Below are 27,999 nucleotides of genomic sequence, written 5' to 3' on the forward strand. Positions count from 1 at the left end.
TTTCTAGTTGAACCAACTACTTGTACTGTGTTTTATAGGTTATTTTACCGGAAAGTATTCCACTGATGAGTTCTGACTTGCATGCTTATTTGTGCTATTGACGACTACCTCGAAACTGGTATTTTTTGCTGATCTATCACAAGAACATGTCTCGATCTCCATTGAGACCCCCTGGCGCTTGCATGGCGCAGGATTATCCAAAACTTACCAAACTAGGACAAAACGGTCGAAATCCAAAGCCAGGGACATTGCGATCTGCTGTTATGATGGAAAATAGCCCATCACATGTAAGACCACCAATGTGATAAACTGGCAGGGCCTGTGCTCTTTTCCTTAACTCATGCGAAAGGTAGCCTTTACAACGAGGTTTCTCAAATCCCTGCCACTTACCGAGGAGTATAAAACGCCTCGGAAACGTTATAGGCATATACGTAACTCCTGTTGCAACAAATTTTAACCTATAACCCTCAGCGGGGCCCTTGGGAATTGCATTATCACTAACCTTGAAATTGGTAAAACGTGTTCCTGCAAATAGCCGCACCGAGAGCCTACGATACGGCGGAAAACGTGGGGTGGCATGTGCAGGATACAATATCGGAGTTTTTGACATCTATCAGTCCGTCTCCAATTTGTAATTAAGCGTTAGATAAAAAACAATACCAGCGTCGTTGGGTTCAATCCGCACACATATATTGACTTACACATGACAATCTAACCGGGGAAAATACGGTTATTAATGCTCAGGATTACGGCCCTGGAACCTTAAACCAACGGATTCTCCGAACCACCGAGATTTACTCACCCTCAAGATTTACTCACCCCATAACTTCCCCCACGTGGTTAATTCACATGCTCTTTAAACAACACGGTCAGATCCGTGTTTTACGTGTCTCACGCGCTCAGACCGACTCAACAATATCGGACTTTAATTTAGTGTGGTCCACCAAGGTTTATTTACACGTGGAAGCCAATTAACGCGCTAGTTATGTCTCACGGTAGTCCATACTCATATCTATATAAGCACCGACTCCCCGTAAATAAACACCTTAACTTCTTTAGCCCCATAATCCAAAACCCTTGCCATTTCAACATGGTCAGCTCTATCATCAGCTCGCTCGACCTCACGGAGTATTTCCTCCCGTCTTCAGTAACCGCCGCGTCTAGCTACTTCCTCGCGGTGGTGCTTCTTTCAACCTTCTGCTACATCAACCAAACGGCCAAATCCGCGGCCATTTTCGCGTACAATTGCTTTATCAAGCCGTTCACCAGGACCGAATCCCCGGACCAACAGGAACAGTTAGAGCACTTCTACAAGTCGCAGGCCGGAGTCTATGACAAAACCCGGAAGTTGCTTCTCAAGGGCCGTGAAAACGCCTTGAAGTTGGGTATGTCACACCTCTTATCCTCCCACCCAACCCAGAAAAAGCTTGTTTGGGTGGATGTTGGTGGCGGAACCGGCTGGAACATCGAGTACATGAACTCCGTCCTCAGAACCACCAAACAAAACTTTGCCAAGATCTACCTTGTGGACCTCTCTCCGTCACTATGTGAGGTTGCCAGAAGCAGATTGGCCCTGCAAGTGTCGCACGGGGTAGTGGAGGTTGTTTGTGGCGATGCCTCTTCCTTCAACCTTGAGCTCGGGCTTGCGGAAAACTCCGTTGACTTCATCACCTTCTCATACTCTCTCTCTATGATTCCCACCTACTTCTCTGCCATCGACCATGTAATCCCCTTGTTGAACAAGAACCATGGAGTCGTGACCGTTGCTGATTTCGGGGTCCAATCCACCTCCACCTCCGTTGGCCGGATCAACACCTTGGGTGGGTTGGTGGGCCGCAACAACAGCTGGGTCCCCCGCAATTTCTGGCGTATCTGGTTTGAGTTTGACAACGTCCACTTGGACTCTTCCCGTCGCAACTACTTAGAGTACAAGTTCGGAACCCTCAAGTCAATCAACTCTGTCAACTCAACCTTGGGCAACATCCCTTACTATACGTGGGTCGGCTGCGACAAGCTCAAGTGTGCAAACTTGGTCAACAAGATCAACGCCCACGTTACCGAGTCTCCCTATTTGTTGCCAGCGGAGATTGTCCAGCACCATATCCCCGTGTCCAAGGGCCACGAGGCGGTCGTGGACAACTTGAGCCGCGGCTTGCCGTTCCCGTCAATGTACTACCAAAAGCAGGTCTGGAGAGTGTTCTACAACGAATTGAACCCGTTGTTTGCACAGTTCAACAACCAGTACATCTACGCCTTCACCTGGGAAGACCCCCGCGAGGACCACAAAATTTTAAACATCAACAACAAAGACTCGCTCTTGGCGATTACTTCCGCCGGTGACAACTTGTTACACTACGCCTGCCTTCCGTCACCCCCAAGGCGTATCCATGGAGTGGACTTGAACCCGGCCCAGAACCACTTACTCGAGTTAAAGCTCGCTTGTTTCAAATCGGGGTTGAAGCAGGACCAGATCTGGAGCATCTTTGGTGAAGGCAAGCTCGCGGACTTCCACGACGTTTTGTTGCAAAAGTTGGCCCCGTACCTCTCCTCAAACGCTTTGCAGTTTTGGGCCGACAAGGGCTCCGATACCTTTGCCGTCAATGGACACGGCTTGTACTACGACACCGGCTCGACCAGGTGGGCGTTAAAGCTCGCAAACTGGATCTTTATCAAGGCGGGGATCACCAAGGATGTGGAAAAGTTGTGTAATTGCACCACCATAGAGGAGCAGAAGCGAGTGTGGGAAACCAAGGTCAAGCCGGCAATCTTTTCTCCGATTGTGGGAAAGTTGATTGTCGCCAATTCTGTTTTTTTGTGGAAGGCCCTCGGAGTGCCTGCTAACCAAGCCAACATGATCAACGGCTCCATCTTGGACTACATTGTGGACACCTTGGATCCTATAGTTACTCGCTCGTTGATCTCCACCGACAACTACTTCTACTACTTGTGTCTCATGTCCCGTTATGCTCGCGACAACTGTCCGGACTACTTGACCGATGCCGGTTACAAGAAGTTGTCCGCCCTGGAGAACTCTCCCTTGGAGACCATCAGATTGCACACTGACACCTTGAACGAGGTCCTTGCGCGCGTCACTGCTGGCTCTTTCACCATCATCGTGATCATGGACCATATGGATTGGTTCGACACCAACGGGTGGGATGCCAGAGAGGAGGTGGAGTTGTTGTACCGTGCCTTGGCTGACGGTGGGCGTGTAATGTTGCGTTCTGCCTCCACCCATCCGTGGTACATTGACGTGTTCGAAAAGAATGGGTTCCACTGCGAGGCTGCGGCCGTCAGATTGCCAGGTGAGTCAATCGATAGATGTAACATGTACACCTCCACCTGGGTCGCTACCAAGATCAGCCACCAGAGAAAGATGAGTAAGTTGACCATCTAGAGATGACGTATATAAAATTGAAATGTTAATTGCGAACGAGCTTTGAGTGATTAAATAGTGTTTAACGGAATGATAATGCTCAAGGGTATTAAGAGCGGTAACGGAAGGAGATTTCCTGGAAACACACTGCTTAAGAATAGAATGGAAATTAAAGGCGATTTGTTGGGACATGTGCCAACTATATTCCAGTGTGTATCGATACTACCAATAGGCCTGTGAGGATAAGTTTATATGGCGCACTTACAATAATACTCCAGGAACAGAATTCTCCTTGATTATATCTACATTAGTCTCTGAGTCGGGATAGAGTATTGTCATTGACAGCAGAAGCTTCAACACAGTGTTGAGTTATATGGGAATGTGCCTAAGAGTGATTGATGGTAAGTGTCACGGTAATAACCAAACCTATTCCATCTAGTGTCAAAGTATACATATAGCCGATACCTCCTACAGCCACCCTACACCTTTCAAAGGATAAAATTCAATTCTAAAACCCGCTATATATACATGAACTCACCTTCCCCTGCCCTACTTCAAGTTGTCCTTGGCGGCTTGGACGATTGGAGAGTCGGCCTTGGTGGTCTGGTCTGGCGCTGGCCACATTGGGTCCAAAATTCCCGCCTTCTTGAACAATCTCTGAACCACCGGGGTCGGCTGGGCGCCCACACCAATCCAGTACTTGGATCTGGTAAAGTCCAACTTTATATCCTTGGTCGGCATCACGCCCTGGGCCCTCTGTTCCGGGGTGACCTCGGTGGGGATCGGGTTGTAGGTCCCAACCACCTCGATCGGCTGGTTGTCTCTGCCAGATCTGGCGTTTGCAACGACAATGTTGTAAAACGGCGCTCTCTTTCTGCCGAATCTGGCAAGTCTAATTCTCACGGAGCCCTTCATGGTGTATTATTATTCACCCTTCCAATCTCTCTTTGCTCACGCTGATATCGACGCTTTTAGACGCTGCAAGTTTTTGTGATTGCCGGGTAACGGCATCGAGTGTCCTGCACACAGCTGCAAAACGAAAATATTTTTTCTGCATTATACAAATCGGTTATAGTAGTTATCAACCTTTGGACTATATACCACGGACTTATTGAACATGGCTGATAATAATCCAGATGGTGGCATGGCCTTTGATACCGTTGATTTTGAGGAAAAAATGGGCAGAATCAGACTGCAGGTCAACTCCAAGTTGGAGAACCAGAAGCAGGTATGTTAAACGTTAGCGCATTGCAAAGCGGTGAAGCCGAACCGGGAACTTGGCCGAGCTAGAATGATTTACCTGAACCTTTTAGTATTCTAACAACTGCCAAAACCAAACCAGCAGTTTTTGAATTGGTTTGGCCGGTTAGTGAACAAATGCACTTTCAACCCGCTTACAGCACTGCTACTTTGGCGCTTCGCTCAATTTCAATACTAACCTTTAGATTGCTGTGATCCTCACCGCCGTGGAAGAAAACATCCAGGAGCAAAAGCAATCCCTCTCCCCTGTCGCTTACTTTATCTCCTTCCTCTCCCTCTTGGACGAATCCATCAACGACAAACAGGTTATCGTTAACAAGGACCTCCTTGTCTCCGCAACCTACATGTTAAACATCGTCTTCGAATATGTTCCTAAGCCGCTTTTGAGACAAAACTTTGCCAAAATCTTGGCCAAGTTGGGTGCCGTCATCACCGCTCTGGAGGTGGATGCTCCCATCATGAGAGCCACCATCGGTGCCTTGGAAACCTTATTGATCGCGCAGGACCTCACCGCGTGGAACAACCACCACCTCAGCGTCACCCCACAGAGAGGGTTGCTCGGGTTGCTCGAGTTGTCCTTGGACGCCCGCCCAAAGGTCAGAAAGAGTGCCCAGGAAGCTGTCCACAAAGTGTTGGCTAACCCGCCTCCAGGCCCCTCCTTAGAGCACTTGGCCTCCAAGTTGTGCGCCGAGTTTGCCCTCACCAAGATTGTCGAGTTGATCCAGGCCAAGCAGGCCTCGAAGAAGAGAGACAACAAGGAGATCAACGCCCTGTTGATCCACAACCTCGCCTTGATCAGTGCCATCACTTCCTCCAACAACTGGCCAAACAAGGAGATCGAGCCCTTGTGTGACGTGCTTTTGGAAATCTCCAAGACCCCAGACCAGTACCTCGTGTCCGCCGCGTTCTCCGCGTTCGAGGGTCTCTTCAACTCCATGACCTCTGAGATCGATGCCGACAAGTTCATGCGCGTGTTGAGCATCATTTTCGACTTGAAGCCACCTGTCAACGACTCCCACTTGGCCGCCTCGTGGATTGCCGTCGTCGCCAAGGCGCTTGCGGCCTACTCCAAGCTCGACGCCTTGAGCTGTTTTGGCAAGTTGCCGGAGATTGTTCAGCTTGTAGCCGGCTTCTTGAGCTCGGAAATGTCCGACATCTACGTCTCTGCCTCTCAGTGCATGATCGCCCTTGTCACCGAGTGTGTCCCAGACCAGCTATTGCTCTTGCCAGCGTCGAACAACGAAGTCACCGCTGAGGTCTACGAAGCCGTTGACGACGTCATCTCCCAGTTATCCGACATCTTCGTGGAGCTCCTCTCCGTCAAGTACACCCACTGCGCCAAGGAGGTCATGGAAGTGCTCTGCGCCATTCTCCAAAAGTTGCGCTTTAGAGCCAACCCGGACTTTATCAAGCCAGTGGCCATTGTCGGCGAGTGGAGATCCAACGAGCAGTCCTTCCAGTTGAAGACCGAGGCCGACGCTGTCATTGCCTCCGCCATCTCTGTGCTTGGCCCGGAGGTTGTCTTGTCCTCCTTACCGTTGAACTTGATCGACCCGAAGCCAAATAAGCCGGGTAGAGCGTGGTTGCTCCCATTGTTGAGGGACAATATCCGCAACGCCCGCTTGGGCTTCTTCAAGGGTACTTTCATCCCGCTCATCAGACAGTTCGAGGAGAAGGTTGCCACCTTGGAGCCAAACTCCGTCCACGTCAAGATCTTCCAGACCATTGTCGACCAGATCTGGTCCTTGTTGCCACACTTCTGCGACTTGCCGACCGACTTGGTTGCTTCTGTCACTGACAGCTTCTTGCAAAACTTGGGGTCTCTCTTGTACGCCAACGTGGCCTTGAGATCCTCCATCTGCTATGCCCTCAAGATGATGGTTGACTCCAACTTGACCTACGCCTCCGGTGCTCTTGCCGACGACATTTTGTTGCAGCAGCAGTTCCCCGAAGTCGTGGCCAAAGCCAATGTTGAGTACCTCTCCACCAAGGCTAACAACATCTTGTCCGTGTTGTTCAATGTCTACTCCCAGACCGTCCCAGAGTCCAGAGGGTTCATCTCCGAGACTATCGACTCCTACTTGCAGATCATTCCCGCTGCTGACTTGGAAGCCACCTTCAACAAGGTCTGTGGCTTATTGAAGAACGCGTTGGACCAGGAGGCAACCACCCCGACCGCCAAGGGCGACATTGCCTTGTCTCTTACCATGATGGACTTGGTGGTGGCCATGGCCAAGTACGTGCCGGCCTCTTGCCACAACGCCTTGTTCAGTATCTTCTCCTCCACCGTGTCCAACTCTGACAACTTGATGCAGAAGAGAACCTATAGAATCATCTCCAACTTGAACGAGACAGACGCCGGAAAGCAGTCCTTGCTCCAGTTCGGCGCCGAGATCCAGAACGTGTTGGTTCAGGCGCCAGAGACTGTCGACTCCGCCAGGGTTGCCAGATTGAGGGCCATCTTCACCATGATCGAGCTCCTTCCGGCTTCCGACTTGGTGTTTATTCCCGCAATCTTGCCAAAAATCATCTTCTCCATCAATGATGCCAACTCCAAGACCAGAGAAGTCGCCTTTGAGACCTTGATCTTGATGGCGGAAAAGATGATTGCCGGTGGTGTCATCGAGAACAGCAAGCTTCCGGGGATGGAAGCGGGCACCCCAAACACTGAGGCCTCGTTGAAGGAGTTCATGGTCATGGTCGTTGCCGGTTTGGCCGGTGAGAGTGTCACCAAAAAGAGAACCATCACCGCGTTGGGTCTCATCATCTACAAGTTCAAGGGCCAGATTAATAACGACACCTTGGTCGACATCTGTGTGATGGTGGAGGATTTCTGTTTGCTCGCTGAGAGCAGAGACATTGCCAAGGCTGCCATCGGTTTCGTCAAGAACGAGGTTTTGTCCCTTCCAGAAGAGATCTTGCGCTCCAGGTGTAAGACCGTGTTGGAGAAGTTGTTGAAGGCTTCCAACACCCACCAGCGTGCGTTCAACTCCAAGATCAAGCACATTATCGAGAGATTGATCAGAAGATTTGGCATGGAGTTTGTGGAGAGAAACATGCCGGAAGACGACTACAAGTTGTTGACCAACATCAGAAAGACCAGAGAGAGATCTAAGAGACAGAAGGAGGAGGGCGAGAACGAAGAGAAGAAGGAGAAGAAGAAGTTTGCGTCTGCATACGAAGAAGCCTTATACGACTCTGATTCCGACGAGTCCGAAGCCGAGGACGCTCCAAAGGGTAAGAAGGGCAAGGCCAACCAGTTTATCTTGGAATCCGATGAACCTCTTAACTTGTTGGATCGCCAAGCTTTGGCTCACATCTCTTCCTCCAAGCCAAAGAAATTTTCCAAGAGAGAGCCTGCTGCCAAGTCCAAGTTTGACAAGAACGGCAAGCTTGTGTTTAGAGAGGATGGAAAGACTGATGACGATCCGTTGTTGAACAAGGACAGTATCTCCGCCTATATTGATGCTATCAAGAGTGGCCCGGTAAGAGGCCAGAAGGGTAAGCTCAAGTTCAAGAAGAGCAAGGGTGATGATGACTTTAGTGACGACGAGGCTCCGGCCAAGCCAAGAGCTAAGGTCATGGGCAAGGGTGGCATCTCCAAGCCAAGACAGCAGCAGTCCAGAAAGAAGTTCTAAGCAACTATTGTGCCTTTTCTGGTGCTCTGCATCCGCATATTTGTATTTTTATTTCATTTCGTGTACTTGGGTTCTCCCATTTTTATAATCCACAATAGCTTTCCAATGGGGACGAGGGCAGGCTCTATGAATGGAGATCCTTTCGAATGTAGAATACCAGGAAAATAAGCAATGACCCAAGCCGTCACTATCGGTGATGACATTCTACTGCTTGAACAGACCATACATTCATATTTCTAACAAAATGTGCATCTAATCTTTAGCCTTTTTGGAAGATAGAAGCAGGCATGTCCTGCGTGCTTGCGCATACAGAGGCCAGGGGTCATGTAATTCGGTCAACCCAAGTATACTTTGGCATTACACTATGTCAAACTGAAAAAGGCCCCCCAGGGACGGTTAGGCGGATAGGACTGTCACACGGCTAACATAGAGTTAGAGTTAAGCAATGATACGGGGAACGGCAGAGAAGATGGACATCTGAGACACAAGGGAGACATAAGCAATTGCGTGGGCAAAATATGTGGCTTGACTCCAAGCCTTTGTACTTTACAAAGTCTTGGCAAGTGTCTGTTGCCGGATGTCTCGTTCATCACAGGCCACAATTATTTTCGGTACAAATACTTCATTTCACGTGCTAAAGCGCAACTAAGATAGCGTTCCGTTAGGACGGAAGACTGCATCCCCAATACTGGGAGATATAGAAGGCACCATCAAGTATGAATTTACATTGCGGCAGACACAATGAGGATGGCTTGGTACTGCCAAATCTCGAAAAATAAATATTCCGAAAATCCAGACACTTCAGCAACAGGTTGCTTTCCCGAAATGTAACCTCTGCTAGTTTTAACCGTGGCTTAAACATGACAGGCCGGACTGTTGTCGGTCCGTGAGGAGCACCGTGCATGCCAAGCTGGTCCATGCATCCAGGGCCCACTGTGGCTGAAAGGTGGTTTATCCATGCAGTCGGAAATAAATGTTTCATACATAAGAGGGAGCCGTAGCAATGCGCTCACAGCGGCCGTGTTAGAAGAAAAAAAAATAGTATTGTATAAGTATGGAATGCTTTCCCCGTAACTGAGTGTTTGATTTATCGTACAAATGGCATCGGAAGAATTTAAACAGCAGGCAGGCCTGCCGCCCAAGCTTGACCTCGCCACGGTCAGGTACTATCTCAAAACACGGTTCACCACCTTACTTCCTTCTCGCGAGCAGATGCGTGTTAATAGACTGAATATCAACCCGTTCGGTCCTTTAAGCCAGCTTACAAAAAGAAACTGGGCCTTTATCGGCGTGGCCATCTGTACCTGGACATGGGACTCTGTTGACTTTTTTATCGTCTCCTTAAACGCTAGTACTATCGCTAAGGATTTGGAGGTTTCTGTGAAAGACGTTACCTGGGGTCTTACCCTCGTGCTTATGGTTAGATCGGTAGGGGCTATTGGCTTTGGTATCTGGGGCGATAGAAAGGGTAACAAGTACCCTTTGATCGCATGCATGGCACTTTTGAGCATTATCCAGATTGGGTCTGGGTTTGTAACGACATACAAACAGTTTTTGGGTGTTCGGGCTATTTTTGGTGTTGCAATGGGTGGTGTTTACGGAAATGCAGCCAGCTGTGCCCTTGATGACTGCCCTGCTGCCGCCAAAGGTATCGTCTCTGGTATGTTCCAGGAAGCGTACATGTTTGGATATCTCGTTGCTGTATTGTTCCAAAGAGCGATTGCCGTGAATTCTCCCTATGGATGGAGAGCCTTGTTTTGGTTCAGTGCCGGTCCCCCCGTTTTATTCATTGCTTGGAGATTCTGGTTACCTCAGACTGACGACTTTCTCAAAAAGAAGGAAATTGAGGCCAACGAGGGCGTGGAAGGATCTATAGCTTTCAGGTATGCAAAGGAAACGTTCAAAAACCACTGGTTGATGTTTATTTACTTGGTGGTGTTGTTAGCAGCGTTCAACTTCGGTTCCCACGGATCCCAGGATTTGTATCCCACGTTGTTGACCAAACAGCTTGGTTACGGTAATGATCGTTCCACGGTGACCAATTCCGTAGCCAACCTCGGAGCGATAGCCGGGGGGGGTATTTTTCGGACATGCTTCCACCTTTATTGGTCGCCGCCTCACAGTATTGATCGCGTGTGTCTTGGGTGGTACAGTGATCTATCCGTGGGCTTATGCGAGGGATTCTGGTATCAACGCTGGTGTGTTTTTCTTACAGTTTTGCATTTCAGGTGCGTGGGGTGTCGTTCCTGTTCATCTTTCGTCCTTAGCCGACCCTAAATGGAGATCTCTCATTGTGGGGACGTCTTATCAGTTGGGTAACTTGGCCTCCTCTGGGTCGTCTACGATCCAGGCTACCATCGGCGAGCGGTTCCCGTTGTACGACGCAAACGGCGTTCAAAGACCAGGGGTGTACGACTATTCCAAGGTGATGGCCATTTTCATGGGCTGTGTTTTCGCATTTCTTATGATTGTCATGTTTTTGGGTCCTGAGAAAAAGGACGAAGGTGAGGGGAGTATGATTACTGATGACGAGTCACTGGTTGGTTCTGAAAATACTGATAACAAAGTGACAGCACTCGAAGTACTGTCTTCCGCTTTGTAGCCTACACATGTAATACGGTTTGTATTATATCGGGGCGCCTAGCGTGTTCTGGTATCGCCATTAGTACTATTTTTTGAAAGCAAAGAGTACTTGCCAAAGAAATATCTCTTGCCAATATCGCTAATGTAATAGCCATCGGTCGGGCTTAACCTGACTTCGTGGATAAAAAAAACCAGCTTTACCTCTAGCAAGACTTCAATAAAGGTAAGGTTTACCATATATTGTATTTCAAGTGAATGATGATGGGACATTACACGGTCGGAGTCAATTGCCGTGGGCCATAGAGCGAACCTTAAGTTATACACCCTCATTGCAATTTCCACTGTACATCCGTTCTCCAAATAGCACTACGATATGAACCATGGACAAACTTGTTGGATAAACATATTTAACTTACCCTCCATTACTCGTCATATCACCTCAGAGACACAACCGGAGTGTTTCGGCACGGAAATCTTTACATCTCCTGCACACTTCTCCGCCGAAAAAGTACTCGAAAGGCTCTAATAAAATCAAAAACAGACACGTACAAAAGCCTCCACATGGATCCCATCTTGAACACTGACATTCAACTACGATGAAATCCGAGGCCTCTAAGATCCCAAACGCTCCGCCGGACAATTTTACGCCGGCTGAGCGAACCGAGCGCGAATTCGGACGCCTCACCTCCAAGGAGCACCTCTACGTGTCGCAACACATCTCGAGCGAACCGCTCCCTGAGCCAATAATGGACGAGCCGCCCTACTTCATTCTCATCTGCACATACCTCAACTACCTCATCCTTATCATTATCGGGCATATTCGCGATTTTTTTGGCCAGATCTTCTATCCGGCTGACTTTAAGGCTCTCACTGGCCAGAACGGCCTTGCGCCGTGGTACTCCGGGTTTGAGTCTTTTTATGTGCGCCGCTTGAAGATGCGCTTGGACGACTGTTTTGCCAGACCGATCTGTGGCGCGCCTGGCCGCTTCATCAAGTGTTTTGAGCGCATCACCGATAAGGTGAACGTCAACGGCTCGTACCACTACACCGGCGACGTGGTGGAGTGTTTGAACTTGTCGTCGTACAACTATCTTGGATTTGCTCAGAGCAGTGGGACGTGTACGGACGCGGCTTTGGCGTCGGTTGAGCAGTACGGAACGTCTGCCTGTGGCCCTCGGGAGCAGATCGGGACGACATCGCTTCACGTGGAATGTGAACGCGTCATTGCGGAGTTTGTCGGGAAGCCGAGCGCGTTGGTGTTCTCCATGGGCTTTGGCACTAACGCCAACCTTTTTACCTCCTTGGTTAACTCGAAATGTTTGGTCATCTCCGACGAGTTGAACCACGCGTCGATCAGATTCGGGGTCAGAATGTCCGGCGCCTCCGTCAAGGTCTTTCCCCACAATGACATGGAAGCGTTGGAGGCCTTGTTGAGAGCGCAGATCTCCGCTGGCCAACCAAAGTCGCACCGTCCGTGGAAGAAGATCATCGTTGCAGTCGAGGGTTTGTACTCCATGGAGGGCAACCTCTGTAACTTGCCAAAGTTGGTTGAGTTGAGAGAAAAGTACCGGTTCTTCCTCTTTGTGGATGAAGCTCACTCCATCGGTGCCCTAGGGCCCAATGGGAAGGGGATTTGCGATTATTTTGGTGTCTCTCCAAACAAGATTGACTTGCTCATGGGGACGGTGACCAAGTCGTTCGGGGCTACCGGCGGGTACGTCGCTGCTGACACTGCTGTCATTGACAGGTTGAGACTCGATATTGCCACCAACGTGTATGGTGAGTCTATCGCTCCGCCAGTTTTGGCTCAGATCATCTCGTCGCTTAACATCATTGATGGGAAGGTCAACCCAGGTGAGGGGACCGAGAGATTGCAGAGAATCGCCTTCAACTCTAGATATCTCAGATTGGCCTTGAAGCGTTTGGGCTTCATCGTGTATGGGGCTGACGATTCGCCTGTCATTCCCGTGTTGTTGTTCCTTCCAGCCAAAATGCCCGCGTTTTCCCGTATGATGTATGAGCACAAAATTGCCGTCGTCGTGGTGGGCTACCCCGCCACCCCGTTAACCTCTGGGAGAGTCAGACTCTGTGTGTCCGCTGCATTGACCAAGGAGGACTTGGATCGTGTCATCGAGGCAATGAGTGAGGTGGGTGATAAGTTGTTCTTGAAGTTCTCCTCCGGGATTGCTGGCGGTGCTAAGAAGAAGGGTGAGGCCCCGAGATGGGCCCTTGACGACGTCTTGGCCAACACTGCCAGAGACTGCACCATTTCCATGGCCTAGACACTGCACCATTTCAATGGCCTAGACATTGCACCATCTCCATGGCCTGGAGATTGCATTTCATGCCGTTGAAATCTCATCTGTCTAACTATCCATTGTCCTGGAAATCGGCGGGATTCCGCGGTATACCGAGGTGTCTTGCCCTGTACATTTATCGAGACTTTCTCGCCTTACCACTCCTAACTAATATTTTTTTCTAATTCTTGCCAAGAGCGTTTATGTCCATAGATTTGTAGAAAGGCCCAAGGGTTTATATCCACCGTTATAACCACAAGTACTTTGGTATTGCCATATCGATTTGTTTTGTCGACACAGAAATTCATCAGGTTCTCACAAATTTGAGTCGAGAAATAAACCAGCTACAATTTAATCGAGTGCTCTCCATCAACCTGTCTAACGTACGTGTTGATTGCCACCTTCCCGTAAAGCGTTGCAGCTCCTAACTTTAATATACATTGCTGATTACCTTTAGACGTAAATTCTGATTCTATATCCTACATAAGGGTGGTTCTACCACCAACCTCATTACTAGTGGAGCCGTCAGGCATGTTACCGTCCCTACCCGACAAAAACTCGCTGTAGATGCGCTGCAACTTGGTTTTTTCACTCACAGATATCGACAGCTTTGTCTCCTCTAACGAGTCCAAAAAGTCCTGACGGCTGATGTACACCTTGACCGCCTCCTGGGTCTTGGCCTCGGTTTCAGTCCCTTCTCCCGCCTCAAGCTCCATATTGTCAAACAACTGCTCAATCTTGTGCAACACCTTGACCCTGTCAGTGTTGCGCATTTTCTCCTTGTTTTGTTTGATCTGGAAAAACTCGTGGGCCTTTTTATCCACCTCCAGAACCCCCACCAATGCGTTTTCATCCTTCTCAAGCTTCTGGTGAACGGCCTTGAGGTATGCGTTATAGCCCAAGCCCTGTAAATCGGCACCACTATAGCCAGCGGTCCGTCCAGCCACCTCGTCCAAGTCCACCTCATCCATCAACTCCATCTTGCGTGTGATGGACTGCAAAATGGACAAGCGGTCCAGGCGCGATGGCATGTCGCAGATCACACTCTTGTCCAATCTGCCGGGTCTCAACAAGGCTGAGTCGATCAAATCAGGTCTGGAGGTTGCCGCCAACACGTAAACCCCGTCCAATCCCTCCGCACCGTCCATCTGGGTCAACATCTGATTGACGACTCTGTCGGTCACCCCGGTAGAGTCGTGACCTCTCTTTGGCGCGATCGAGTCAAACTCGTCAAAGAAGAGAATGCACGGCTTTGCGGACGACGCACGTTCAAATAACTCGCGCACCGACTGTTCGGACGCTCCGATGTACTTGTTCAAGATCTCAGGCCCTTTAATGGAGATAAAGTTGAGGCCACAAGCACCCGCGATTGCCGACGCGAGTAACGTTTTCCCACAGCCGGGGTATCCGTAGAGGAGAATCCCCGAGCGCAAGCGCAACGGACACGACTGGAAGATGGGGGCATACTTTGTCGGCCACTCCAACGTCTCCAAGAGAATGGTTTTGGCCTCTTCTAGCCCGCCAATGTCCGACCAGTTGATTGTTGACTTCTGTAACTTTACGCCGCGGAGGTTCGACGGAGTGTACCCCTCAATCGTCTTACCAAACTCCTTCTGGGTCACCAAAACACTAGCTCCTTCAGTGTTGAATAACAGCTCGTGGTAGACCCTGTCAAGAAGAATCTTCAAGTCGTTCGGAAGATAGCCCTCGGTCTCCGCCACAACGTCCATGATGTCAAACTTCAACGCCATCCCAAGCTTCGCCATGTGTGCTTCTAGTACCAACCGCCGCAACTCCTTATCCGGGGTTTTCAAATTGAACGTCTCCTCCACCGTGTGCAACTGGAAGAGAAGCTTGTTAACCGATTCCTTGGACTTGGTGGTGCAGATAATGCTCACATTGCGAAGCTGGCCGACGCGCGAGAGCTGTGTCGCAAGAAACTCCGCTAGCTGGTTCGATTGCGTGCCGTCCGCATGCTCGAGCTCTGCCGGAAGAATGTTCTCCACGTTCTCGAGCACAAGACACAGTGGCGCGTACCAGCTGGCCTCCGTAACCCACGCCGTGAGCGCAGTCTTGGCGGCGTTGAAACTCTCGTTCGCGAGCGTATCGCAGAGCACGGTGCGTGTAAAAACACCGCGCGCGCGCAAGCCCGCGGCCACGTCACGCACAACAGCCGTCTTACCGCTGCCGGATGCGCCGTACACCAACGCGCCGACATTGCCGCGCATTACAGTCGTCTGTATCTTTTCAATGAGCGGCGCCATCCCAACCGTGTCGTCGTGCTCCTCGGCTCTGATACGCACGACAAAGGACTCGCCGCGGATGAGGTCCTCGCCGATGTCCACCTTGGTCTCCCCTGACGGCGCCCAGCCCTCGCCGCAACGCTTGAATTCAAGCAAACCGCCAAGCAGCAACTCCTCCAGTGGCGCGACACGCGTGAAATTTGTCACAGGCGTTACCCCCCACCCGGAAACCTGTGCCTTGATTGCCTCTACCTTGCGTGTCTTTTCCGCCCTCATCTCCTCCTTCTGTTTATCTGTGGAGTTGAGGGAGAGCGTCAGGGCCGGCGATTTGGTTGCGTACGGGTGGAAAACCAACGTTGGGAGCTTTATCGGCGGCGCCGCCTTTTGTAATACCACGATGTTTCCAATAGACGCTTCCGCCGCTAGCGCAACGGCTAGGGTCTCAGACAACCCCACGTGGCCCTCAGGTGTGTCGGAGTAGTGTACGAGCTTGGCAACGACGCGCTTAGCCTCGGTGAGTTCGCCGGGCGCGGGAGTCTCTGGCTCGGATCTCGGCTCTTTCTCAACGGGTTTCGGCCCGGGGAGGGTCGCGACGGTGACATACTCCGCGCCGCCCAAACGGTGTGCGACGCTGTCAAAGTCCACAAATACCTCAAAGCCGGGGTGGGCTGTGGAGTCCGGAAAGAGCGCGTGGGGTAAGGCGATGCCGCGGAGAAGCACGCTCGGCAATGGCTCCGCGCGCGCGCGCTCCTTTACGGTCCTCTTTTTCTTTTGTTTCACCTTGGGCGCAACCATAACCTCGCAGTTTGGTGAAATTTTCGCGTACGTCTCCGCCGCGGGTTCTATCTTTGTCACTACCAACAGCGCGGTGGTGCCCGTAGTCGGGTACACCACCAAAACCTGACCGAGCTTTACACAGCGGCTCTGGGAAAGCAACTTGTCTTCGAGAAGCTGCGCATGGAGCTCGACAACCTCCCAATCAGAAGAGGAAACGGGTTCTAAGTGGATGGTGGTGGCCTCGGCGTGCTTGAGCTTGAGGCTGAGCGTTGCGCGCGCAGCGTTCGCGAGCCCAAGGGACTGTGCAAATGCGGAGTCGATTTCAATCGTCGCGCTCTGCGTGCTCGTAGTTGCCATTCCGGTCCAGCCTGCGTACGCATACTCCAATGGCAAATTCGGCTTGGGTTTGAACGTCAACTCCGCCACTACTTCCTGAATGCTGATGTTGGCCGAATAGAGCAAATTCGCAAGGTGCGACGGGAGGTTGATCAAGTTTGATCGCAACGGTTTGTAAACCACCGTCACTGCCTGGTTATCCATTATAGCTTGTTAGATGAGGGAGTGAATGTATAGAGTGGAAGAAAAGAAGTAATGAAAAGTGGGGAAATGGGCCGCTGCAAGACTTTCAAAAATGTTGCTGGAGTCACGTGGCGCGGGGTTCACGAGCGAGACTACAGGAGGGCCTGTGAACAAACTTTGATTTGCTCATTGGAAGGGGTTCTTGTCCAAAGACTTTATTAGAAATTCTAGTTTCGAATGGGCAAAATTGCTCTAGATTAAATCTCAAAGCTTGCTTCTATATTGTAACGATTTCATTGTACAGTTCTGGGTTCCCAAACATCTCATCTGGTGGCTCGCTACATACAGGTCACGCACCGAGCTTTCCACGCTGGTTCTTCAAATCAAAATCGATCTCTATTTATAACCCTACATAATCCCACTCTAACGCACAAAATGACGATCCAATTCATCATTGTGATGAATAGACAGGGCCGGACGCGGCTTGCTAAATGGTATGATCTGTATTCCGTACGTACCCTGCTACCTCACGACAACCAATGCTAACCTCTCGAGAACAAGGAAAAGTCTCTCATCACAGGCCAGGTCCACAAGCTCATCTCTACACGCGACACTAAACACCAGTCTAACTTTGTGGAGTTCCAGGGCAACAAGCTCGTGTACAGGCGGTATGCTGGGTTATTTTTTATTGTATCGATTGCTATCCACGACAGCGAGCTCGCGTACTTGGAGCTGTTGCACTTTATGGTGGAGATTCTCGACCTCTACTTTGAGAACGTGTGCGAGCTCGACCTTGTGTTTAACTTCTACAAGGTGTATGCCATTCTCGATGAGTTGTACCTTGCCGGCGAGATCCAGGAGACTTCCAGAGACAAGGTCTTGCAGCGGTTGGCGTATTTGGACAAGCTTGATTAACCCTGGCCGGCAATGCCATTTTAAATGGCATGCTTCAGTGTTTTCAGAGAAACTTTGCGTGCGAGCCTGTCTCAATCCGATAGGCCTGCTTTGACGAATGTTACGATGCATAAAACAGTTTCCGGTGTTACGTGAAACCGGTGCAAAATGGCTCAACTCATGACTTTAGTAGATTTCCGAGTTGAGAAGGGGTAATATGAGTATGTTTCATACCTGCATAGGTTTACACTTGGGATTTCTGCACTGCTCCATCCCAGGGCCCACATCAGGTTTCTCTAAACAGACAATTAATGCTTCGTCTTTTCGTATCTTCATTCTAAAATTAAAACGACGTCATATAGTTTTACGCCAAAAACTTGTGGATTGGCTGGGATGTCCCTTGGAGCAACCCTTCCACCAACCCCCACACATCGTTCCCCACCTGCTCGATGCTCTTCCCTTCCACGTTCACGACATTCCAGATGCTCCGCATGGACTCCATCGCGGCAAACTTGTCAAATTTCTCCTTCACCAAGCCCTGAAACTCGCTGATCTCGTAGCGTTCTCCTCCAAACCCACTCCTCTGGTTCAACTTCTCCGTGCTCATGGTAAGGAAAATAACCAAGTCGGGTTGAGGTAATCCTTTATCAGGGGAAGCACACCAGTCGAAATCCAACCCCTTGGCCGCGGAATAGGCAATTCCTGAGTAGACGTATCTGTCCAAGACTACAAACGTGCCCTGGTTCAATGTTTCGGTGATGGTGGCGGCTAGCTCCCATCGGTTGGCACTGAAGAGCAAATGCGCCGCTTCGTCACTCAACTGGAATGCTTTATCGCATAGGTATGTGTTGATCAATTTCCCGATCGGGGTGGATCGGTCGGGGAACTTCACGAGTTCCACCTTGTGGCCCTGCGAGGCTAGCTTTTCTACAAGCCGTGTAGTCTGCGTGGTTTTTCCGCATCTGTCAAGCCCCTCAACAAGGATAAGCTGGCCTCGGTGGGATCCTGTGGATGGCATATTGGTAGGTATTTGGCTGGAAATAGAAGATGTGGGTGTAGAAAGATTGATTTGCCAGCGCGTGGAAAATTTACGCGTCAATAAATTTCTCAACCATTTTCGCGAATCGAGAAACTTTATGAATCGCCAAGAGCCCTAGCCTTTAGCTGACAATTGTATATCAAAGGCCACAAAAAGAGACATGTATAATATATAAAGGAGTAAAGGATAGAGTTTGTTGAGTTCTAGATTCCGGACCTCCAGGGTGTTTGATTCTCAATCTCTAAGCCATCATGCTTGTATTAAAAGTGACATTTAACCAGACAGATGTCATTAGCTGATGTTCCTATCTTAGATCAAAAATTTCAATATCATATATTTCTCAGCGTATAAGGCCATCTATTCCTCCTGGATATATCTTATAAACGAATGTATCTCCTATTATCTACTAAATATACCATACTATATGTGATACGCCTAAACCTAACTTTATACACATATTACACTTGTTTATATTTCCGATCTTGGATTTTATGATTCGTTGATACATTAATATATGCCGTATTGATGGAGATTGTGATGTTGTTAGTAGCGCTGATTACGTAGACCGTTGTCGAAACGAATAACTGTTGGTACGCTGTCTGGTTAAATCCGACATCGTTCTAGAAACCAGGCACGACGACAGTGACTAGGTCAATGAGTAGGATGAGCCATAGTGCCCAAGTTGCTAAGTTAGTCTTAACCCCAGCCAGCTTGGACACTTTGCCAAGGCTAATGCCACACTGGTATATCAAATTGATCTCCGATGCAGATATGTTGCTGCCAATATTGTCAATTGAAAAATTCCCGTTGCCACAGTCAAATGTCTGGTTCATGAGGGCCGGTTGCTATAACTAGATTGGTTCCGTGGTTTACCAGTCACTATCAACCAAGAGAAATTCAAGAAATACGCTTAGAATCTCCAAAATAAAAGCCATTTAATGGCTAGAACAAGAAATATGTAAGGTAGCAATCTGCTCTTGTATATAAAAAGGGATAAGCTTCACAATCGGGCAATCTTCCTGATTTGAAACGCGGCCGAAGTTGGTCTGCACAACACCAAACTAGAAACTGAGGCACAGGTTTCAGATGCTATACGAGAATATTCTCTATGTGCCCTGTATATGTATCAGGAGCCATCCCTGTCAGGAATCAGACCATTTCCCTGCATCTCAGTTTAAAAATTGATTAGTTTTCGGTAACAGGGCTGTGGGGCTAACGAGGCATACGTGCACATCCGGTTATTGTACCCTGTAATTACCGTATTAGTAAATAATTCGGTTGCACGCTGTAATGACCGCTTTACTCACATTTTAGTCGAGGAGCTCTCGCAATATTGTAACAAATTCTTCAAAATATACAATCTTAGAGATAGTCAGGAGATGGACCGCTATAGTGAAACTGGCGTGTTTAATGTGGACCAGGGTAACATGCCAGTGAACTGTTATTATGCACCAACACGAATAGAAGTTAAAATAACTAAACCTTCGTTCCAGCGACGCCATAACCGACTAAAGTGTGCACCTACGTGTTGGAAAACCGATGGTTGCATCACACGGCCTCTCACGGATCAATCAGAATCCAACAAAATTTCATATCACACACTAAAATCTGGTATTAATACCCGGTAGTACTCCTTACTGTATCAGCAACATATGCTCAAGAAGCACCCTGTTAAACCTATAATGGCATGGCCAAATTTTCTAAGCACGAAAATATTCTGCACGAATGTTTAGGCTAAGTAGCATGTCTACTTTTCTCTAGAGCGAGATTATTTGCCTTTTGCTTTTAGTAATCCCAGTACCCCTCAGTACATATGTAATATATTTACCTGAAGCTATAGCATCTAACTCATGGCGTACCTTTTTCTGGAGGTGGCTTGGAGTGCTTAAATAAGCGAAGCAATTTCCAGTATCACGGGTCAAGGGATGTGTAGTCAAAAACACTATACGGTACTTTTGTGGTCTGGTTGATGGTCCATCACCTACATTCTCTAAACCAGACTAGCCGAGCTTCGTCTGCTTCCTTTTTCAATAGACTCCCTACATAGTACGAAGTTATAAAACGCATCACAGAAGCTTTGTCCATACCGGGTTTCGACTAGCTTTATATTGATGACCATAATAAACGAGTTATAGTATGTGTAAAAGGATATAAAGGAAAGAATTGAGCTCTTTAATTTCCGTCCTGGGTTGCTTGTCACTTTGAATTTGTCTCATGGCTAAAATCGGCTCGTCGCCACGAACCACGAATTTGTACTCTCGACGTGTATGATTCATAATTCCCGAACTATTTGTTAGGGGTACGCTTCATAGCATCTCGGAAGGTTCAGAGCACTGCGCCAGAGGTCTCGGAGATATGCGAGGCAAGAGGTGTTTGTCAAACAGCTTCAGGTTAGTGAAGGAGTGATGTTATATGTTCATGCGGCTTAGAATGAGACGATGCATGATATCACTAGACCAATAGTTTTAGTCGACGCAGTTATGTAGTTGAATAAGTGCAGAGGTTAGCGTTAGTACCGCGCCAAGCATGTGCTAATATAAAGCGGAAACGAGTTCGTTAATTGGACCACACGTTCGCATACTATGAAATCAAATTATCTTTAATAGATAGTTCGTATTCATAAAACTAGTCATTAAGTATGCACTTGACAATAAAACTTTCAGTTAGTCAGACTACTTTTACAATCAGCTAAGACATCTCATGGCCCCTATTGCAGCTGAAATCTCGAGGCCAAAGGCAGTCCACGCCCAGGAAAACGAGTCGTGCCACCATCACTCGAGCAGTCCAACCGCGAGAATTCACAGGTATTAGACGTCCACTGGCGACTACCTAAGTCTAGTTTATGATTAGTTGACCAGATTATATTAAGATAGAGTAAGTAAAACAAAAAATAGCAAGTTGTATTGTTAGTCCACTAGCTTCAACCAGAGTGGCACCGAGATTCATTCAAATGGAGGATGAAATCTTGGAGCTAGCAGGGGTCTGAAGGTTTGAACATGGCTGAATCCTGACAGATGGTAACGCTTCTCCCTATTTCTCATTTTTGAATTCATCTAAATCGATAATATTCAGTCAATATTTAAACCATATTGATGAATCGGACATTCATCGACAAGCGAATCAGAGGCAACTGGAGCGGCGAACACTTGGAGAGATGACTGAAGATGGCATCAAAGTGGTTTGTGAATTCACGTAGTGAATTGGATTTGTGGAGTGAGTTAGGGGAATGGACGGGTGAAGGAGAAACTTCTAAACCCTGAAAGCAAATAAAGAGGATTTGACTCCTTAAATAGCATAATCTCGTCCTTACTCACGAACGGGTTCCAATTTACGAACCTTTCTATGCGATTGCACATGTTTAGTGTAATTGTGCGTATCCCCGCACTTGTCCGACTAAGAATTGCGCCAGCTGGACGGCCGGCTCAGAGATAGAACGCCTCCCCTCATTTTAGGCCTTGTAAATTTATCGTATCATCCTCTCACTAGTTCGATGTTGCTACCATAAACACCTCCTCTTACCCCTCTTATACATCCCTGACGTCAGGCGTGACCGCCACGGCGCTCAGCTTTTTTGGTCTAGAGGGTGTAGACGATGACCATGAACCAGACCACAGCAATACAGTATAGTGCATTCGACTGCATATCCCTTGACTCATAGTGCTGGAAACTCATGTTTGCTCGTTCAAGCTTTTCAAGCCACTCCCGGAAAAAGTACGCCAAGAATTAGGTGCTCTAGCCCCAAGTAAATATATGACTTATATACCAAGAGGTATTGAAGGTCATTGAAAGCAGAAGATGGATAAACCCCCTCTAGAGAAATAAAGCGGATATGCGACTTAGCCTAAACATTCGTACAGGATATTTTCGTATTTTGGAAATTGGCTGTGTTGTGGCAAAACGAGGGTTTACAGGGTGCAGTCAGAGCATGTGCAATTTAATACTGCAGGGAGTTCCACTGAGTACTAGTAATAGATTTTAGTATACAATATAAAATTTTGTAAAATTCAGATCGATCCATAAAATTCTATGCGATACCACTGATTTTCCACCTCATAGTTGCGCAATTTAGTCGCTTTATACGTTGCTGGAACGAGGATTCTGTGATTCGAAAATTCGTCCCTAGTACATGACCCTTAGGACCACAGGATTCACTAAAATGCTACCCTGGTCCCCCCAAGCGCACACCAGTTTTACTCTACGCAGTTCACTACACAACTTTGTCAAAGGTTGGACGTTTAGAACTGTGGTATATCTCTACCTCAAGGGTAGAATATCTACTTATAGTAATAGTATACTGGTTGCTTATATAATGTATATAAGATAAAGGAGGGAGGGATCGACCTCCTTATATAGAGCATTGATCCCCATCACGTGACAGCTACACGCTTACTACAAGAACTATCTATATTACAATGTAGCACAATTCCTTTACGATCAAAGCGTGGGTGAACGGTTACTACAATGTGCAATTGTGAATATTCTACTTATTCTGAGATTGTGGAGATAAGATAATCAGACAAACACTCATGTTTCGCAGTCTCGTATAGCATCTGGTACTGCTTCGGTTTTTAATCTAGTACCGTGGGTGTGGGTAATATTTGTGGCAGTACTATCAAGATAAGCATTTAGTGCAATATGAAAGTCGTAAATTTAGACCTGAGCAGATGAAAATGCATGTGTTGCGCTAAGCAGATAGGAACGTAAGCGTTGACTCCAATATTTTATATAAGAAACCGATTTCTGACTGGAAGGAGATTCTGATAGAGTATAATACATTTGATATCCCCTTGTATTACTCACCCCAAGCTCCCAGACTCTTGTACTAGCGGAATGTAATACAAGTATAGCTCGTTTTAAGCAAATACCGAGTCTTGTATAAAACGAGTATGTACGCGGGTTGTCTAACATATCTAGTGGGTAATAGTGGATACCGATAGCCGGTTAAAAGAGAATACTTTTCATCTATAATACACAAGAGAATGGTAATCGGCGGTCTTATATACTGAGGCGGATACGATACCAGGGCGTCCGCTTATCAGAGGTAAAGAGATCACGGACACCGACTTCCGTCTGGTTAAATAGCACCTTTACTACAGGTTGCATGTTTGAAATATAATGAGATATTGTGACATAACCACACAGCTGACTCCAACACTTGAAACATAGATCCCAGAAATATATAATATCCATGGCTATACCAGAAGTGGTTCACATACTTATTTCATTTCTTCTTTCTGGGTACCTGTCTGATTGCCTGCAATCGTTCGTTTAACAAGGGATGTGAACGATGGTATGCCGAATATAACCAATGAGAATCTAACGCCCCTCCGTTATCCTTATCAAGCTTAATCAAGGCAGCAACAAGGTGCTCCTCATAATCCAGACTCACCACATAAGCGTCAGCCTCATATTCATGCTTGCGTGACAAAACATTAGACATGAATTGTAAAGCACAGTTCATGGGTGTGAGAATGTAGCAGAAGATTAAGAATTTCACATAAACTGGTGTGTAATCAAATCCGAACGAGGAGTACAAATAAGGGTTGTTGTAGAAAAGCGAAAAGGCTGACAGAATAAGCAAAAGCTGACATTGCTCAAAGACCGTTGATATCAGTACATGGTTCAATTTCCAGTGACCAATTTCATGGGCCAAAACTGCGGTTGTTTCTTCCACCTCAAACTTGTCAACCATGGTGTCGTAAAGAAAGATGTGCTTTGACCATGGAAAGCCGGTGAAGAATGCATTTGAATGCGAGGAAGTTTTAGAACCGTCAATGACATTAACATTGGTTAATGGGAACTTATTCTTGTGAGCCAAACGATCAATGGAGTCCTTTAGCTTTCCCGGACTAAGAGGTTTCGACTTGTAAAACAAGGGCATAATCAAGTAGGGGTACAATGTTCCTACGACAACGATGAACATCGAAATAAAGAGCCAGGTGTACCAGATAAACAGGTCACCAGCTAATTCAACCACTTTCAAAGTTCCAGCAACCAACAGCGACCGCAACACCAACTGGACAGAGTACCCCTTTAACTTGTTCTTTAGCCACTGAGAGAACGTGGAATTGTTGAAACCGTGCTTTTCTTCCAAATAAAAATCCCTATAGTACATGAAAGGTAAAATCATCAAATTATGGGTCAATAACTCAATAGCCGCGAGGAGGACTGATTGCGTAATTTAGCCTTTTGTAGGACCAGGGAGAACGGAGCTGGCATATACAGAGGCCCGCCACAATTGCAAGTAGACATTGAACTTGATGTAGACTAAATTTTCACAGTACAGCCAGATATTGATAGCTATAGAACACTTGATCTTGTCTAGAGAGTACTCTCTAGATTTATCATAGGCATCTTGTGTGAATGCTGCTTCTAGAGATTTAGGGGGCTTGTCTCTCAGTAAAACACTGAGTTGACGAATATTCATATAGCTCATGAATATGAACTTGGCCGTTGTCAAGCTAAGGGTTACTTGTCTCCAATTCAACCCTGGAGAGTTTACCCAGCTAGCAAGAATCTAATCAGTTAGCATTCGAACTGTTAAGTCGGTGGTCGATGACTTACTGAAAGAGATGGTGACATAACTTGAAGATGTATATCTGTAGACTTTGTATTGTTAGAATCCAGAGTCCTGGCTGTTTCGTCCTCCTTCCTAGGGGATCGGTACCGTCTTTTATCTTATTTCTCCGTCACATAGGTATCCTATTTGACACCCTGGTCATGCATCAGCCCCCATCTCATCTGCATGTGATGGGGGCGAATGTTTGTTTGTAGGGTTGGACAGGGTCTAAATCGTCTAAGCTTTACCTGCGGATGGTGCCTTCCGACGTTGACATTCACTAGACCATTGCCAATTTCTATAGGCTTATATAATGCGTGGATTTACGTTGCTGAAATGACATTATTGGATTAGTTACAGTTGTCAAACTGTTTCCATAGAATATAGATAACATAAAGCGAGTGAGAGATATATGATGACGTGTCAGTACCAAGAGATAAGAGCTAAGGATTAAATTGAGCATGACGGGGTTGTAGGATGCAGGGAAAACGCAACTGAAAAGGTATTGCAGGCACCACAGGACTGTAAGATACTGGGAGCCGTGTGACTGCAAGGATAAAAATTCATTACAAGACTGAAACCAAGAGATACGGTCTAAAGGTTAGCTGATCTATGGAATGACCGGAAGGAGCGGGGAAAGCGGACTTCGGAAGGAGCTAAAAGGGTACACCTGTTGCTTTAGAAGCAACGGACTCTAGGAGGTCCGAGAAACCGGCTGACTGAGTGCATCATATGAATTACCGTCAATGAGAGTCGGGGAATTCAACGGATAGATATCTGAATAGACTGAAGTACTTGGCAGTCACATATATGCAATGGAGAGTTTTATAATTCGTATTAAGCCTTTTTTCCAAGAGCTCGAAGCTGAGTGCGAAGTTAAACGAGTTAAAATTAGGGTTGAATAAGAAGATTCTATTGGGGAAAATAGCTGTAAGGATGTCACATGCCTGGAAAGCTGTAGGATGCAGGGAATGACGCGACTGCAAGGGTATGGTATGTATAACGGGGCTGTAAGATACAAGGAGCTACACGATTGAAAGAATATCATTGGCATAACAAGACTGAGAGTACCAAGAGATAAAGTTTAAGGGTTAATCAATACATTATTTAGCTCAGAGGCCGGGAGGGACCAAAAGGGTCTGAAAGTTGCTTAAGAAACAACGAGCTCCAAGAAACATGAGAGTGACAGTTTGAGTGTATCATACTATATATTACCGTCAAATGGTATTGGAGTTAACAATGAAAGGTTATCTGGGTGACCTAAAGGTTTTGGCAGTTACACTAATGTCACGGAGAATTAAGGTTTATTATAAGCCCAAGATCCAACAGTGGTAAGCTTAATATCGAAGAGAAGTCAAGCAAATTAGAGTTAGAGTTAATAAGCGGGAGCAATTTAGAAGCAGCTCTAGGCTATCTCCAACTCCTAGTGTGCTGAGAGTAGCCTATAGATTTCCCTATATAAGTTGCCTCTCTTGCCTATTTTGTAACCTTTACATACGTAACCTATATCTAAGTATATTATATTAGTGTACCAGCTAGATACAATACTCTCATCCTAATTTATAGATGTGTTATTTAAGAATATCATCTGTGTAAAGTCTATGCTCATCCTTGTACTAAACATGCTTGGAACTGTATAAGCGATGATCTCCATACTTATTCTACCACATAAATCTGTCACTTGATGTGATCGGTGTAGTGGTATCACGCATTGTGCCACCCTAAGCCGTGTGGACATATGACCATCCTCCTACCAGCTCGAAGTTACATGAACTAGTGACATCCTCATCGCATATCTCTGTGACTTCAAACGTGGCTGAAAGCGCTCCGAGTTCCCTTAATATGCCATCCAGTACTTCCCCGATATTATCCTTTGAGATACAGGTATGTTATTCAAACCTTCTGGCCTTCAATGTGTTGATTTCTGTGGTTTGTCTTTTAGTCATAAATGTAGCATATTTGTGTAAGTAATGATATAACCAGGTAGAATTTATCGATCATTATGTATGAATTAGATATATAAATATGCAATCAGTCGGCCTTTATATAGACCAGCTAAAACAGCTCTGTATCAGCCTTCAGACTTGTAAGGGATTGGAACGTTATCAGCGTTTCATATCCTGTGGCCTCAGTTAGGATGGAAAACCTGTGATGCCTTTACTGAAATACCTCCCTTTTTATATCATCATATTTCATGTAGTATCTCATTATATTATTAACATACACTCTGTATACATATTTATTTCAGCTGCCCAGAATTCATTTAAAACAGTATACATGTTGATTAGTCCAAGTAATCACAAGGGTTGTTGTTATCCTTGGAAGGAATACAAGGAGGCGTTCTTTCAACTAACTCCAACGAGATAGCATTGGTGCTAAAGACCATTGTAGCGGTGATAATAGCGGTTAAGGTGGCGAATTTCATATTTTATATATTTGCGAATAAGGTATCAGATATATTCTACTCTGTGGGGGCCTCTTTCCAGTTGGAAGCGACTTCTTTATATAATCCACTATATCCAACGCACGCATTTCCATCTACTCAGCCCAAAGATTAAACATCTATATGGTGCTAAAGACTTATCTAGATAACACCGTGATTGAAGGTGATCCACTTATATACACGGCATCAAATTAACAATCAATGTGCAGTGCCAAATTTTTACGATAACCGGATAAGTACGTATGTTTATCCGGTTGTCATATCCTTACAACCACAGAGTCAGTAGACGATTCGCAGTTTCACGCTGTAATGATCGCTTTACTCGCATTTTCATTGCAATGGGATTGTTCCATCCTGTAATATAAATTCCT

General features: G+C 47.0%; 11 protein-coding genes across 11 annotated transcripts; 5 read left to right on the forward strand and 6 right to left on the reverse strand.

The window, feature by feature from the left end:
• Positions 1 to 2: 2 nt before the first annotated feature.
• BABINDRAFT_75455 (uncharacterized protein) lies at positions 3 to 798 on the reverse strand. The gene has a single exon (XM_019132643.1). The coding sequence runs from the start codon at positions 608 to 610 to the stop codon at positions 194 to 196; it is 417 nt and encodes a 138-aa protein (XP_018988051.1). The 5' UTR covers positions 611 to 798; the 3' UTR covers positions 3 to 193.
• Positions 799 to 1,090: 292 nt separating this feature from the next.
• BTA1 (Bta1p) lies at positions 1,091 to 3,397 on the forward strand (the record flags this gene model as incomplete). The annotated part of the gene is made up of 1 exon (XM_019130698.1): positions 1,091 to 3,397. The coding sequence occupies one exon, from the start codon at positions 1,091 to 1,093 to the stop codon at positions 3,395 to 3,397; it is 2,307 nt and encodes a 768-aa protein (XP_018988052.1).
• Positions 3,398 to 3,863: 466 nt separating this feature from the next.
• Positions 3,864 to 4,302, reverse strand: BABINDRAFT_11103 (mitochondrial 37S ribosomal protein bS16m). Its single transcript, XM_019126839.1, has one exon. It carries the CDS (start codon positions 4,289 to 4,291, stop codon positions 3,926 to 3,928), a length of 366 nt encoding a protein of 121 aa, XP_018988053.1. The 5' UTR covers positions 4,292 to 4,302; the 3' UTR covers positions 3,864 to 3,925.
• A 238-nt stretch (positions 4,303 to 4,540) lies between these two features.
• On the forward strand, positions 4,541 to 8,402 carry BABINDRAFT_159246 (mRNA-binding protein). The gene has a single exon (XM_019127549.1). It carries the CDS (start codon positions 4,981 to 4,983, stop codon positions 8,272 to 8,274), a length of 3,294 nt encoding a protein of 1,097 aa, XP_018988054.1. The 5' UTR covers positions 4,541 to 4,980; the 3' UTR covers positions 8,275 to 8,402.
• Positions 8,403 to 9,343: 941 nt separating this feature from the next.
• Positions 9,344 to 11,269, forward strand: BABINDRAFT_178871 (uncharacterized protein). Its single transcript, XM_019131073.1, has 2 exons — positions 9,344 to 10,320; positions 10,343 to 11,269. Exons 1-2 carry the CDS (start codon positions 9,373 to 9,375, stop codon positions 10,874 to 10,876), a joined length of 1,482 nt encoding a protein of 493 aa, XP_018988055.1. The 5' UTR covers positions 9,344 to 9,372; the 3' UTR covers positions 10,877 to 11,269.
• A 184-nt stretch (positions 11,270 to 11,453) lies between these two features.
• LCB2 (serine C-palmitoyltransferase) lies at positions 11,454 to 13,391 on the forward strand (the record flags this gene model as incomplete). Its single annotated transcript, XM_019130942.1, has 1 exon — positions 11,454 to 13,391. The coding sequence occupies one exon, from the start codon at positions 11,454 to 11,456 to the stop codon at positions 13,137 to 13,139; it is 1,686 nt and encodes a 561-aa protein (XP_018988056.1). The 3' UTR covers positions 13,140 to 13,391.
• Positions 13,392 to 13,601: 210 nt separating this feature from the next.
• Positions 13,602 to 16,741, reverse strand: PEX1 (AAA family ATPase peroxin 1). Its single transcript, XM_019127550.1, has one exon. It carries the CDS (start codon positions 16,712 to 16,714, stop codon positions 13,634 to 13,636), a length of 3,081 nt encoding a protein of 1,026 aa, XP_018988057.1. The 5' UTR covers positions 16,715 to 16,741; the 3' UTR covers positions 13,602 to 13,633.
• Positions 16,742 to 17,128: 387 nt separating this feature from the next.
• On the forward strand, positions 17,129 to 17,608 carry BABINDRAFT_30589 (uncharacterized protein; the record flags this gene model as incomplete). Its single annotated transcript, XM_019131492.1, has 2 exons — positions 17,129 to 17,203; positions 17,249 to 17,608. The coding sequence occupies 2 exons, from the start codon at positions 17,129 to 17,131 to the stop codon at positions 17,606 to 17,608; spliced, it is 435 nt and encodes a 144-aa protein (XP_018988058.1).
• A 343-nt stretch (positions 17,609 to 17,951) lies between these two features.
• BABINDRAFT_169919 (bifunctional thymidylate/uridylate kinase) lies at positions 17,952 to 18,605 on the reverse strand (the record flags this gene model as incomplete). The annotated part of the gene is made up of 1 exon (XM_019130699.1): positions 17,952 to 18,605. One exon carries the CDS (start codon positions 18,603 to 18,605, stop codon positions 17,952 to 17,954), a length of 654 nt encoding a protein of 217 aa, XP_018988059.1.
• A 521-nt stretch (positions 18,606 to 19,126) lies between these two features.
• BABINDRAFT_159251 (uncharacterized protein) lies at positions 19,127 to 19,667 on the reverse strand. Its single transcript, XM_019127551.1, has one exon. It carries the CDS (start codon positions 19,457 to 19,459, stop codon positions 19,247 to 19,249), a length of 213 nt encoding a protein of 70 aa, XP_018988060.1. The 5' UTR covers positions 19,460 to 19,667; the 3' UTR covers positions 19,127 to 19,246.
• Positions 19,668 to 23,847: 4,180 nt separating this feature from the next.
• BABINDRAFT_173584 (M48 family metallopeptidase) lies at positions 23,848 to 25,555 on the reverse strand (the record flags this gene model as incomplete). Its single annotated transcript, XM_019130943.1, has 3 exons — positions 25,191 to 25,555; positions 24,825 to 25,143; positions 23,848 to 24,794 (listed from the first exon to the last, which is right to left on the reverse strand). Exons 1-3 carry the CDS (start codon positions 25,206 to 25,208, stop codon positions 23,848 to 23,850), a joined length of 1,284 nt encoding a protein of 427 aa, XP_018988061.1. The 5' UTR covers positions 25,209 to 25,555.
• Between the last annotated feature and the right edge of the window lie 2,444 nt (positions 25,556 to 27,999).

This window comes from Babjeviella inositovora (assembly GCF_001661335.1).
Source record: "Babjeviella inositovora NRRL Y-12698 unplaced genomic scaffold BABINscaffold_1, whole genome shotgun sequence".
Lineage (NCBI taxonomy): Eukaryota > Fungi > Ascomycota > Pichiomycetes > Serinales > Babjeviella > Babjeviella inositovora.